Source organism: Caloenas nicobarica, chromosome 1 (assembly GCF_036013445.1).
Source record: "Caloenas nicobarica isolate bCalNic1 chromosome 1, bCalNic1.hap1, whole genome shotgun sequence".
NCBI classification, from domain to species: Eukaryota; Metazoa; Chordata; class Aves; order Columbiformes; family Columbidae; genus Caloenas; species Caloenas nicobarica.
The window spans coordinates 56,223,469-56,237,343 of NC_088245.1; the positions used below are offsets into that span (position 1 = coordinate 56,223,469).

General features: G+C 38.1%; 1 protein-coding gene across 3 annotated transcripts in view; it reads left to right on the top strand.

Annotated features, from left to right (window-relative positions):
* NAP1L1 (nucleosome assembly protein 1 like 1) overlaps positions 1-13,875 on the top strand; it is a 35,944-nt gene that overhangs the window by 11,523 nt on the left and 10,546 nt on the right. For all 3 annotated transcript variants that reach the window (XM_065629990.1, XM_065629981.1, XM_065629973.1), the window contains exons 2-5: positions 6,689-6,723; positions 7,434-7,522; positions 10,098-10,200; positions 13,368-13,509. In XM_065629990.1, the coding sequence (XP_065486062.1) occupies positions 6,707-6,723; positions 7,434-7,522; positions 10,098-10,200; positions 13,368-13,509 (351 nt within the window). In that variant the 5' untranslated portion in view covers positions 6,689-6,706. The remainder of the gene's footprint in view (positions 1-6,688; positions 6,724-7,433; positions 7,523-10,097; positions 10,201-13,367; positions 13,510-13,875) is intronic.

The window sequence follows — 13,875 nt, forward strand, 5'->3', positions numbered from 1 at the left end:
CCCTAGTCTTCCTTTTATCGCTGACATACCTATAGAATTGTTGCCCTTGACATCCCTGGCCAGATTTAATTCTATCAGGGTTTTAGCTTTCCTAACCTGATCCCTGGTTGCTTGGTCAATTTCTCTGTATCCCTCCAAGGCTACCTGTCCTTGCTTTCAGCCTCTGTAGGCTTCCTTTTTGTGTTTGAGTTTGTCCAGGAGCTCCTTGTGCATGCATGCAGGCCTCCTGGCATTCTTGCCTGACTTCCTCTTTGTTCGGATACATTGCTTCTGAGCTTGGAGGAGGTGATCCTTGAATATTAACCAGCTCTCTTGGGCCCCTCTCCCTCCAGGGCTTTGTCCCATGATATTCTGCCAAGCAGATCCCTGAAGAGGCCAAAGTCTGCTCTCCTGAAGTCCAGGGTAGTGAGCTTGCTGTGTGGCCTAAGGATCTTGAACTCTGCAATTTCATGGTCACTGCAGCCAAGGCTGCACTTGAGCTTCATGTTCCAAATCAGCCCCTCCTTGTTGGTGAGAACAAGGTCCAGCATAGCACCTCTCCTTGTTGGCTCCTCTGACACTTGGAGAAGGAAGCAATGCATTCCAAGGAACTTCTGGATTGCTTGCATCCTGCTGTGTTGTCTAACAGATATTGGAGTGGTTGAAGTCCCCCATGAGGACTTGGGCTTGTGAATGTGAGGCTGCTCCTATCTGTCTTACAGGTCCTCTTCCACTTGGTCTTCCTGGTCAGGTGACCTGTAGCAGACCCCCACTATAATGTCATCCATCTCTGCTCTCCCTTTGATCCTGACCCATGAGCTCTCAGTCTGCACCTCATCTACCCCCAAGTGGAGTTCCTTGCATTCCAGCTGGTCATTGACAAAGAGGGTGACACCCGCTGCCACTTGTCTCCCCTGCCTGTCCTTCCTAAAGAGCCTGTATTCTTCTGTTCCAACACTCGAGTCCTAGGAGCCATCTCACCACATCTCTGTGATGCCAATAAGATCAGTCTTGCAGGTGTGTGCATGTCGCTTGTTTATTCCCCATGCAATGTGCGTTTGCATAGAGGCATTTGAGTTGGGCACCTGATGAAGCTGACTTTGATGGGTCTCTACACTACTTTAATTTTTGTTTTCTGGTGCTGAGTATGTAAAGCAAAATGTTACAGGTTGCCCTCCTGGAATGCTAGGCAAGAACATCAACTTGAATTGACTTTCAGTTAATATATTGTTCTCGAGTTTCCCAGTCTGTAGTAAGAGTTGAACTTGGCTGTTATGATGTCATTTGTCTGGCACTTTTGGTTTCTGCATGCAGTGCAAATAGTTTGCAAGACTTAATCCTGATATGCAACTAGTTGTCCTCCAGCTGGACCTCTCTTTTCTTCCCTGACTTCTGACTTAGTCCACTTAATTATTTTATGTTGCCGATTTTTAATCCCACATAGGGTTCATTTGTTTTAGGTGTTTTCTGTTAATGTGTTGCTTTTAGTTGCCCAAGGCTTGCCAGAGACAGAAAGTGGCTGATATGCTATTCTATGGACAGACTGACTGACTTGCGCTGCTCTGAATTATTGACTACTGGGGAAATTAGTTTGGGCAAAAGAGTAGATTCCTTTTAAAGATGTGAGTAAACAAGGCTTGTCTGTAACTTAGGTCAAATATCCTCAAAAAGCCTCATTTATATCCCTTGAACTACTTGAGAAATTTCTTCTAGTTGCTATTGCAAGCTAATTGTTGGAGCAGTTCCTCTAGAGAAGGCTAAATGATGTTTCCTGAAAGGGAAGGCATGGGTCCTGTGTGTGGTATAGTATCCAGAGAGATGCTGAACAGCTGAGATCTGTTGGCGGCCTGCCAGCCGTAGGGCTTGTGGAAAAAAAAAAGCAAAAAAAAAAAAAAAAAGCTGTTGTTTTGCTGCAGAAACTGTCTTAGGAATGTCTTGCCTCCTCAGCTGACTCCTGATTCACCTCGCTGTGACCTGTCTTCCCAAGGCTGAGCGGATGTCAGGGTAATCTCATACTGGCATGCTTACTTCGGACACTTAAAGCTGACCTTCAAAAAGAAAAAGCTTCTCACCAGAGTGTTTGTGTCCTAGCTGTAATGTGGCTGGTGCTGCTGTGCAAATTCAGATCGGTTTCTGCATGGATAAAGGCAGATTGGGAAGGGCTGAATATTTACAGTTTGTGTTTCTATCTTCACTTGACCAAAATTAAAGGAGGAACAATAGCCCCTGAAAAACTGTGAAAGCTTACTAGTGGGTAACTTGAGGATGAACACATGGCAATATCATTGTTTCTTCATGTATCGAACTACACTTCTTCAAAACATGACAGATTAGAGGTAACGTCCTTTAAACATCATAAAATTAGCAGATTTTCATACTGCCTGGTAAGATTTAGGTTTGTAAGGGTTCTGCCAATTTTTTGTAATTCTGCAGGATGCACTCAAAACTGTGGCTAAGCTTGTACTGGATTAACAGTCTCCTAACCTTTCAATTTTGAAAAAGGACTCGTTTCTTGTGATGGTGGGTGGGCTTGTGATCAAGTTTAAGCTACCTGTATGAAAGAGGTTTTCAACTTTAGCCTTTGGAAAGCTTGCACTGTACTTTGCTTTTCTGTGCTTTTGCTTCCTTTTTGTAGCACAAACTTCCTATATGTTGTCTTTAAAGCCCTGCAAAGATAAGATAACTATTTCTTTTCCTCTGTGTATTTTTCCAGTGAGCAGCAAAACATTGTGAGGCCTCTGCGAGCCTCTATATTTGACCATAATGCAGTGCTACTGGTTGTAGCTGGTTAAATAACAGGGAAACAAAATATCTTACAAATAAGGAGGTTATTTGCCTGCTGGCTTTTGGACAGGGAAGGAGGCTACACTTTATTGGTAATCATAAATCTTTTCTTGCGGTCAGGGGGCCTAGATTTTAAGTAGTATCTCAGCCCAAAGCAGCCACCTAGACACCGAGGCTTGAAGTAACACCAACACACCAGCTGTAGCCAGGTTTGTTATAATCCTGCACTGGTAATGGTGAACTGATATCTCCCAGGGACTACTTCAAGGAGAAACACCAGTGAATGCTTCTTGTTGCTCACATGCCAAGGTGCAGCTGCTGTTCACAATCTTAAGTGCACCTATGAAACAAACTGGGAAGGATGGCTGTGTCTTTCTTGTGGAAAGCTGAGTGATAGAGTACTACATCAAAATAATTAGTTTTGGGGAGATACTGCAAAATAAGTACTTCAGTGGTGTTTTAGTATTGCTAATTGTGGTATAGATCGTATCTGAAGCTCTCGCTAATGGGCTGGGACCTCGTATTAGGTGGTGTGAAGTAACAGTGGAAGGTGTTTGCTCTTAATGCATTTTCTCAGTGCTTTTCTGCCTCTACAGGTGGTGTGTGGTTTGTTTTATTTTTTTTGAACCAGTAGAAATGTGTTTGCAGAGAAGCTTATGGTTGCTTAGGTATATGACAACAAACTAAGCATGATGCAACTATATATCCATGCTAGTGGGTTGCACAGATTAGTCTAAATGTCTGCCAATGTAGTTCTCTTGGCATTATGCCTCATAGCCTCCTCGCACAAGAACTGTTCAGAGCTGGCAGATGACAGAGTCATGACAAACAGTAGTATCTCCTCAGTTTGCAGAAGAACTGGTCCAACTGCAAATGTTTTGATATTGAGTTGTGTAAAAAGCGGGGGGGAAGATTAAAGGATGAGACATGAAAAGACTCATGCAAGAAGAATAGGAAAAATGGGTTAAGGCAGACAGGAACACAGTGGAGGGAGGCACTGAAGTTGGTAGCTGCTCGATACAGTCTGTTTTAATTTCCAAAAAGTCTTTAAAGTATGTTATCCAAAGTCTTTGAGTAAACTGGGACATAGTCGGAAAACATACATTGTTGGCATAGATTGCATGGAATGTTTAAGCAGAGGGTAACTGCCCCTTGCAACAAGGGGAGGCAGATGCTGGACTTCACAGGGTTCTATAATGAGATGAATGCCTTTAGAATTGTCAAAGTGATCTTAAAAGAGAGGTGAACAGTGAAAAGATGAAAGTTGTTGATGAAAGATAGTTGTTCAGACTGGTGAAAACAAGGGCCTGCCTAGGAATTCAAGAACATGGGGACTTCTGGTAAAACTTCCTCTGCTACAGTGTTGCCCAGCATAGAAAAATTTGACTTAGTTATGATCTCTGAGCTGAATGTTGCAACTCAGAAACAGAATTTTAGTGCTTTGATACTTGAGCGATATCAGTTTACCTGCAGTTTCAGGGAAGATGAGGACTAGTTTATGAAATAAATATTTATTATGAGATTGTCAAATACGTGCACTTCCTGAGTCAGTGTGGTGTTTGTGTGGGTTTCCTTTTCCTTTTTTTTTTTTAAAGTTTGTTTGTTTGTTTGGTTTGTTTTGATGATGTTTTAATGGTGTGTTTTCAATGTGATTGAAAGCTAGAAGAATTTCTGGAGGAATTCTTTCCATGTCATTACTTTTTTTTTTCCTAGGTATCTGCTGCTGTTGGAGATGGGATGGATACTTCTGAAAGTTTTTAGGCATGACTTGGTCATAGCCAGTCTTGTGTCCTCATTTAGAAAAAAGTGTTTAAATGAACTGTAGATGTTGGTCTGTTTCAGCAAACCTGTATCTAAGTTGTTTCAGCTGCTCTTTCATCTAGCCCACTGGCTTGGTGAGACAACAGGGGTTGTGTTGTCACTGGCTGTACCTTTAAAAGAACTGCCTCAAGTTTTGTGGAAAGTGAAGCTGTATTTGATGAGGAGAATGGAGAGAGAAATGTTAATCTCTGCAAGGAGCAATAACAGTTTGAACATTGTCACATTTGCATAGAAATGTATGATCATACAAGGCAGGTGTACTGTGCATCCCGTATTTTTTTGCACGGTGATACTACCAGTCTCCTAGAAAAGGTCCTGCATGAACACAAAGTTAAGAGGAAATGTGTAAGGAAAAAGTTGCATGTTTTGCTTGGATAAAATCTTTTGCAAATCAGAAATAATGCTAATTTTTAGGTTTCTCAAGAAATAAGGAGAGATCTAAATGTGAGTGGTAATTGTAGTATGTTTTCAGTTTCTATAGGTCTTCAGTCCATGCTGTCTTTTGAGAATGATATCCAAAGTAGAGTCTTTGAAATAGTTTTATAGACATCTTGCCATCCATATGTAAACCTGAAGTGATCCAAATTTTGTAAACTTAATATGAGTCAAGTTTTACTGGAACTCTTGGATTTCTTACTGAATTGTTAGCTGTCCTGATCTGTAGCAGCACTGCCATCCTATTTGATACCAAATACTGTGTTATTTTTCTGAAATAAATTGACAAGTAGTTGGTTACTTAGTTTTTCTACATAGTAGGGAATTTAACCTTTTTTTGATTATGTGTAGTCTCCTAAATACTTCATTGACACTGTAAAGTTGTGGTCCTAAATTAACACATTGGATACTTCCTTCCCATGTAATTGTTGGGAAGTAGTTATGACACTGGAAAAATATATTTTTATTATATCTACCTAGAGTGTAGGTGTTAAATTATGAAGTTTAGATTCTCACGTGTCTCTTCATATTGACTGTTAACATCCTGATCTTGCTAAGATTGTGCTCTTGTGTTTCACACTTTGGATAGATGAGTGCAGTTTTCATATTTTCTGGAACACATGCTGCCAATGCTTTTACTAAAATTCTCATTGGAACACGTTATGAGGAGTTGAACTTTCTGAAAGAAACTTGAGCTTGTTTAGTTTACTGGACAGCAGTTAAAAGAGGGACTCTAAAGCAGTGGTTTCCCTGCTTCTTGGACTAGGGGATTCTTGGTACTTCGTGTCTCCTGGAACCGTTGGACCTAAGATGGCAGTAATGGGACAGTGTTTTCTTTTGTGTAGTATTGTTTTGGGTAGCTTGAAGTCGGGGACATCTTTTTGGACACTAGACTCCTAAGTACCATTTTGCGGGTAGAAAATGTTATTCATCTTGTAGTACGTTTGAGAATATAGGTGTTTCATGGTATAGAAGATTTTCAATAGTTTCAACATAAAATATTTCTAGTTACTGGAATGTGTTTGCGATGATACTGAGATAATTAAGAAAATTCTGATCAGTTAGGACGTGGAAATTAGTTGTGTTAAATAGCTTGGCACCTGGCATCAAATATTTTTTTTTACGTGTTGCAATTCTATGGGTATTCTGAGGAACTACTTGGATTGATTTTTGTAAAGTTGAGATTAAAACTAAATCCACAAAAAAGTGTCTTTAGTATTAAAAGAAAGATTTAGCTCTAAGTATCCTCTACCTGCAATTACATGCTGGAAATGAGTAAATGGTTACCAAAAGAGTTCTAGCACCTTTTTTGCTTCTGTTTTTCTCAAGTTATACTTCAACTTCATACTTGGACAGGACTAGTTTTCGATCTTTGATATTAGTACAGTCCTATAGTACAAAATGCAACATGGCATTTTGCTGGTACTTCAATTTATGTGAATAAATCTATGGGTTCTAAACCAAAACAAAGTTTTAAAATATTTCTGTATGCTTTAGAGTGAGGCCTCAAAAAATGCATGGGATATATGCCACTGTTCAGACTATAATAAGTATTTGTCCTGTTTATTAGGGCTGACATGGTGGTTGTTCCTTTCCTTTTTAGCATTATAGCACTTGCTTGTAGACCTTTTAAGTGAAGTCAAATGCTGATTTTTGTTTTTTTCCCTAGGGTTTGAAATCTAGAAGAATGGCAGACATAGACAAGTAAGTAAAATCTACATTATTGAGGCTCTGACTGTGTCATACACTGTACTTCAGATGGCTGTGATCTCCATAAACTTAGTAGACGTGGTCTAGGTAGTGATCTTGGCATGGTGACAAGATGTGAGGTTTACATCATGTGGGAGAAAAGCTTGAGTTGCTCGTGCTAAATGGATTTGGGGTCTTAATTGTAAGTAAATCTAAAACTGGGACAAGGCACCAGTGAACTTACTATGTTGGTTAGAATTCTGGAGGGGAGAAACCAGTAGTACTGCCCATTACTATTGTTTCACTGAGCATAGGTTTTTCTATATTTCAAATGCTCATATTGCATGGTCTTTTATGTAAAGATTAGGTGAACATATCCTCAATACTCAGGGCCTGTGCATCTTAACAAAGAGAATGTGTAGAGCAGAAGGAGGCTTTTGACTAATTGATATCAACAGGAGCTGAAAGAATTATTTTATAAAAAGAAGTCTTCAAAATTCTGCAAAGCTGCTAGCTCTTTAAACTGTTCTGAGATTGTCGAATGTGAAACTTGAATCTATGAAGACAAATTTGACTTTGGCTATTAAGATTCTTAGTTTGTCATAGATCAAAACTAATGCAACAGTTTGCCTCTACCCACATGATCTCTAACTTGAGTTCTTTAGGCTCGTTATAGTATTTTGTAAAATTAACTTCTTGATCCTGTTATTGAATATTCCTAATAGCAAAGAACAGTCTGAACTTGATCAACAGGATATGGAAGATGTTGAAGAAGTAGAAGATGATGAAACTGGTGAAGATGCCAACAACAAAGGTAATGTTGAAAACAAGAGTTTCTAAACAGCTGCATACATGCTTTCTAATTAATGTTACAAGGTTTTTACTGCTTAAAACAATATGAAATGGTAAAACATAACTACTGATGCATAACTATTTAAGTTCTGAAGGACTTTTTTCCAGTTGTGTGATTTTTATTAGTTGTCTGCAGTCCTTTATTTTAGTCATGGTTAGTACCAGTTCATGCAGCACTGGCCACTTATAAGGATAAATAATTGGAAAGGATTATTGTGGGTATGTGACTAGATTCTTTCAAAACTAACAACAGTTAGAAAGTTTTAAAAAGTGAAGCTTCGGGTAGAAGAAAATCAGGTGCACATGTGTGTGCGCATCTCTTATTTTTTGATCAGTTGCTTAGTAATTTGCAGCTGAATTGTTAAGATTGTGAACAGAACAAAAATCATGCTTAGTGTTGCCACTTTTAAAATGAATAAATCCTTTTTTTTTTTTTCCCCTCAACAAAAAAACCTTAACATGTATCAGAATACTTGTTTTGTCTGTGCTGAACTGTCTTACTCATACTTTGTAGTTAAACATTGGAGGCATGGTTAGAATCTGAAGAGCAAGTAGCCAAAAGAGAAATAACTAATAATAAATAAATAATAAAATTATTTCTACCACCGATAGTGCCACATTATGTGACTGCTTGAACAGAATAATAACACTAAAGTAGCATAATTTTGCTCAAGATGATGTTAGAGGCTTTGCTGTATCTATTGAAAAAAGTGTTTTCAAAACTGGACTGCAAAATTGTGGGGAGCACACTGGTCAGCTGAAGAACAGCTTATAATAATTAAATGGTAGGTTTTCAGGTGTCCAAAAGCAACCCAGGGGTGAATAATGTGTATTTTTAGTGATTAATCCCAGCTATTGTAGACAAGTATCTAAGGGCAAATTATGCTATAGGAATCTTGGAGGGAAATTGAATTTTATAAATCAGAAACATTTTTTCAGTAGTAGGGAAGCCTGACACTGTTAAGCGGTTCTTTTGCATCCATAATTCTTGCTTGTCTAGTTTTCTAGTATTTTTTTTATGCACAATTTTCCTTGTATTTTACTGATTTATTTTTTGAAATTAGTTTCATTTTTAAGTATGTCAAATGTCTTTCTGTGGATAATAAGTATAGCAGTCAGGCTTTTAGGAAAAAACCTCTCTGAAGACATAGTGTTCATGGATCCACAAATTTGCAAAACAGACTATGTGGTCAGATTTTAGTTACAGGGAATGTGGCTGTTGGCATTGGCGCACCATGTGTATACTGATTTGGTGTTAAAGAATAACTGGCAACGTACTCAAATGGCACAGTTAGGTAGGTTTTCAAGTGTATAGGAAAGTAAAATGAATAGTAAGACCAGAGAGAACTAGATAAATTGTCAAGAAGAATAGTGTTGACTAATGTGAGGTAATACCTTCAAGAAGTAATTACAGCTTGTACTGCAAAAATATAAACTGATTGCAATTGTTATGGAAAAACAGGACTATTTTGGATGTTGCTTGAAACATAACTTTTCAGCATGTAATTTCAGTGCTAGGACACAAAAGTGGAAGAGAATATTCACATATGGTTACCGTACTGAAGGGCGTAGAAAAGGAAAATGGTATGCTGTTTCCAAAAGCTTTGTATATCAGAAAGGATTCCGAAGCTTCACTGTAGTTTGAAGGTGTCAGAAGAATGCTATATAAACCTGATATCTTATAAGGAATGCAAAGTACATGTTTGCCTATCTGTAGATGTTGAGGATGGGGGAAGAAGGCAAAACCAGCACGATAAAAACTGATCGTAAATTCTTATTAAAAAATATGAAGTAGTGAAATTAATTTCTGCGAGTTGAGGCACAGATTTTGAGCAGAAGTTAGAGTTGATGTTAATTTGGATGATGAGAACACTTAGGCTAGGAATTCGTGGTTTTTAAATGTACTTCTACCTTGTAGTAAATCTGTCTTGTAGTTTGAAACAGGTTTTCCATTGGGACAAAGTGCTTTCTAAAGGTGATGTAAATGATAGACTTCAGGGACCCTAGTACTGATACTCTGCAGTCAATAATGTGTCAGACTATTCTAATGAATAATTCTTTTGCAGGAAAAGTTAGGTAAACATAGGTTTGTAAAGCAATTTTAAACGTAAGTCTGAATCTGTCTCGTTTCTTCCTGTTTACCTGGAATGGAAGGAAAATCTCAATTTCAGTTTTTATTCCCTTCTTAAAGTAAAAGCACATTCTTCTACCTTCCCATTCCTTAATGAATTCAAAATAAAAACAGTCAAGGCAAAACATGCTTTTAGGGGCATGATATAAAACCTTCCATTTTAACAAAAAAGCTCAGCTTGCTGAGTAGTAGCCATTTTAATTCAGGTGCTGTTTCCATTTTCAGAATAGGATGGAGTTGATCCATGCTTCCAAAATGGAGAGGTGTTTGAAGTACTTTGCCTATGTTTCTTTTTACAAGTGGATATATAGTAAACTTACTGCTCTTTTGTAGTATTTGAGTAGCTTTTATTTCAAGATTAGTCCAAAAGATGCCCTTTGCACTCACATAATTTTCTTTAATTCAGCTCGGCAGTTGACTGTGCAGATGATGCAAAATCCTCAGATTCTTGCAGCCCTTCAGGAAAGACTTGATGGTCTGGTAGGAACATCTACAGGATATATAGAAAGGTACAGTACTTGTTCAGCATGAGCAGAGCGGTATAATTTTTTTTTTTTTTGCTTTATGAGTACTATTGTCTGTAACATTAATAGTAATAAACTACTGTGCTGCCCAGATAGCAGGAAAACTAATATAGTCTGCCTGTAGTGCATATCAGAATTGAAGAGTGTTTACTTGGGCTTTTATGAAGAAAAATCTTAAAATATTTACAGTGGCTGACCTTATCCCCCACAGTGATAACATAGCACACTTATAAAAGATACTTTCCTGCTACTTGGAATGTCTTTTGTAGCTTTGTCTTTATCAAGAAACACCAGTTATCTTAAGTATGGTCAAATACTTCGAGACCTAGTGTCTCTAATAGTCATTTTTTTTGTTAGAGTGTAACTGGGAGCTAATAAAATTACAGATGGTGTATATCTGTGCTTCCTGTGGTCTCCTTATGTAGCAAAACTTGAAACAATCTCTTGCTAAGATTTTCTTTATCTGTGTTAGCAGGTAGAATTTTCTGGCTCTCTTATGTAATTTCTGATGGTGTATGAACACTTCGCACCATCCACAGGAATAATAAAACATACAACTGTCTTGCTGTGATGGGCTCCTACATTGCTATTGACTTGAACTGGGGCAGCTACTGAGTAACAGGCGTTCTGCTGCTGCTACTCCTACTCATACCACGTTCCTGTTATAGACCATAGCATGGAAGAAAAGCCCATTTAACCAGCAGCCATCACTAATAAATACTGGTCCAAGAAAGAGCACGGAGTCAAATGGTACCCAGGTTCTTTCTTGTCTAGATGCTTTACACTACAGGCTTTCTATGCCAAATATTTTTCTTCTGTTTTTCAACAGATGTTAATTAACCTCTACAAATCTTTCAGGTCCTTGATCTAAGAGTGAACAAAAGTGGTAACATTGATTTATGTGGCGTTCTTCTAGTCAGCTGCTCTCTAAGATACTGTACCATTTCTTCATCAATTCCAAGTACAGTAGTGCATTATCACAAAAGTATTGCAACTCTGCCCATGTACCAAATGCTTACCTAACTTGCATTACAAAAATAACTTGAAAATGTGTGTAAACTCGAGTGTGCACTTTCGCAACATATGCATGCTGACTTAACCGTGCTTTACAGGTGCCTCTTATGTGTCTTTGCAAGTATTGTTTTGATCTTATTTAACTACAGTCTAGGCATTGAGATGGCACAGAAGTCATCAGGAATGGGGGATTCTAAAAGCCTGTTATGTGGGCTGTTAAGGAACTAGGTGCATAAGCTGGTAGGAAACTAAACAGGTTCTCAGAAAACATCTGTCTGCTCAGGCTTAGAATCTGCTAATTGCTTGGTAGCTGTCCAATAACTTACCTCCTCACCTGTGCCTGGCCACAATAATTTTAATGAAACTTGCTCTCATAGACTAGAATTTCCCTCAGCTTCTCGTAGGAGGTTGTTTTCTTGTGTGATCATAATAATTGCTAGTGGCTTGTATTCAGAGCAACAGGTTTTACTTGCCACCGTTGTGCAGTTCAGTTTGGATTTCTTGGTCTGCTTTTCTGTTTTGGGTTTACTTTGTAAAAGCTGTCTCTTTCATGAAACTACCTTTCTTCTTTTTGAAAAGGACAAAGATGATAAACGTAGTGGATGTACAAATTGCGAAATTTCAACTGGTTGGCATGGACCGTGATGAAATGCAGCTTTGACACATGAAAAAGATACTAGATTCTCTAATAAAGGGGTTAAAATCTCTAGCCTGACATACCAGAGTTGGACATGCTACACGGATGGTGCTACCTCTAAGAAATTTCATAGTGCTTTATATTCACTTCCCAGGACCAGTACTCTTAGTCTTGATATATGCATGTGGCATTAAGTGGTCAATTGTTCCGTGACTTATTTGTGTGGTTAGATTAGTTTTCTTCCTTAACGCTTTTTTTTTTCCTTGAACTAACTGAACTTGCTACTTAAGCTGCTATTAGTTCTGATGTTGTACTTGAAGATAAAATTACAGCAAGTGATTAACTTGACTAACTGCTGGAAAAATGTCAGAGTAACAAGAATGTTATCAACCCTTTATGAGCATACATGACTAAATTTAAATGGTTTTGGTAGTCCGTGTAGCAGATATACTTTTGCCTGAATTGGAAGGTTAAGGGAAATATGGATGTAATGGTGATATGCATTACCTTAGTAACCACAAATAGTATATTCATGTTGAGCATAAAGCTGTTGGGGAAGAGGTTTCTGCATTTTAAAAGTGGACAAGGATGCTGGAACGTATCCTTGTCCTACCTAAGAGAGGTAAGAAAGCTCGAGTAGTACAATGTTTAAGCTAATATATTCTTGGTTACTTCCTCTAGCCTGGAGCTGGTCCTAACAAAAGCAGTTCTTTAATACTGTGTTCTAAATAACGTGGCACAACTGCTTAAATAAAATAAATATGGGAAGTTAGCATGGTAATCTCCGTAGCCATGTGCTGGGGTTTGGCCCATCTCACAGGCAAGGGAGGCTGTCAGCAATCTACCCTGTGAATCTCATCAGTAGCCTTGATGTAGGTAACTTTCTGTCCTAACAGTAAGTCTGTGTTAGCACATTTTACTAAAGTTAAAGCATTAATTGCTTTCCTTTTACACATGTATAATATGGAGGCTCATTTAGCAAAACAGCTCTGGCTCACTTTGGGAGTGACAGTTGATGTGTTAGACAGTAGTACCAGCTGCTTTCCTCAGTGAAACAAATGTGAATTTTGAAGATTAACTTCCTTAAGCAAAGACTAAGTCAATTGTCCTAAACTTACTTTCATAAAACTAAGCCAATTAATGATGACCTTTCTTAATTATGCTCAATTATATGAATTTACTATGCTACTCATTGCTAATGTAAAACTTGTTTTTAGTATGAAGTTTAATTGCACAAGTTTGTCTCATGATTGACCCAGGTCTTTGGAATGCTCTGTTTCAAACTGAGGTTAAGCCTTAGTTTAAGGGCCTGTGCTAACAGTTTCAATCTGCATGGTTCAGTGGGTCATAGTTTTGATTTGTGCAGCTTTCTAAAACTTATAATAGAGTGTAAAATCTGTTTTGATGCAAGTCAGCTAACTTGCAAGGGGGCTGGATAAGGAGGGGTCAATATGTGCTTAGAATGCTGTGTTAGTAACAGTTCTGTTGCTGAATTTTTCAGCTTGCCAAAAGTTGTTAAAAGACGTGTGAATGCTCTCAAGAACCTTCAAGTTCAATGTGCACAGATAGAAGCAAAATTCTATGAGGAAGTTCATGAGCTGGAAAGAAAGTATGCTGCTCTCTATCAACCTTTGTTTGACAAGGTATTTTAATGCTAATCTGATTTATACCTAAAAGCTTTAGTTAAAACACAAGGGAACATAAACTGAAAGCTTATGCATGTTCTGAATTACTTTGGTCTCATATGTGCCAATTCAATTCAGTTGACACCACTTGACTGTCCATGTGAATATCAACTAAGATGAAGGGGGAGAAAGGTTCAGTCTGTTCCATGGTTACTGAAATCACTTTAATATACCAGGCCTCATCTTTTTAATTGAACAGATGTCAGATGGTATGGTAACCTCTCTGGAACTTTAGTGCTTATTTTGGTGTGTTGAAAAGCTCATAGCTACAGAGTCATCTTACAGGGCCAGAAGAAAATGTTTTGATAAATAGTTAATGTATTA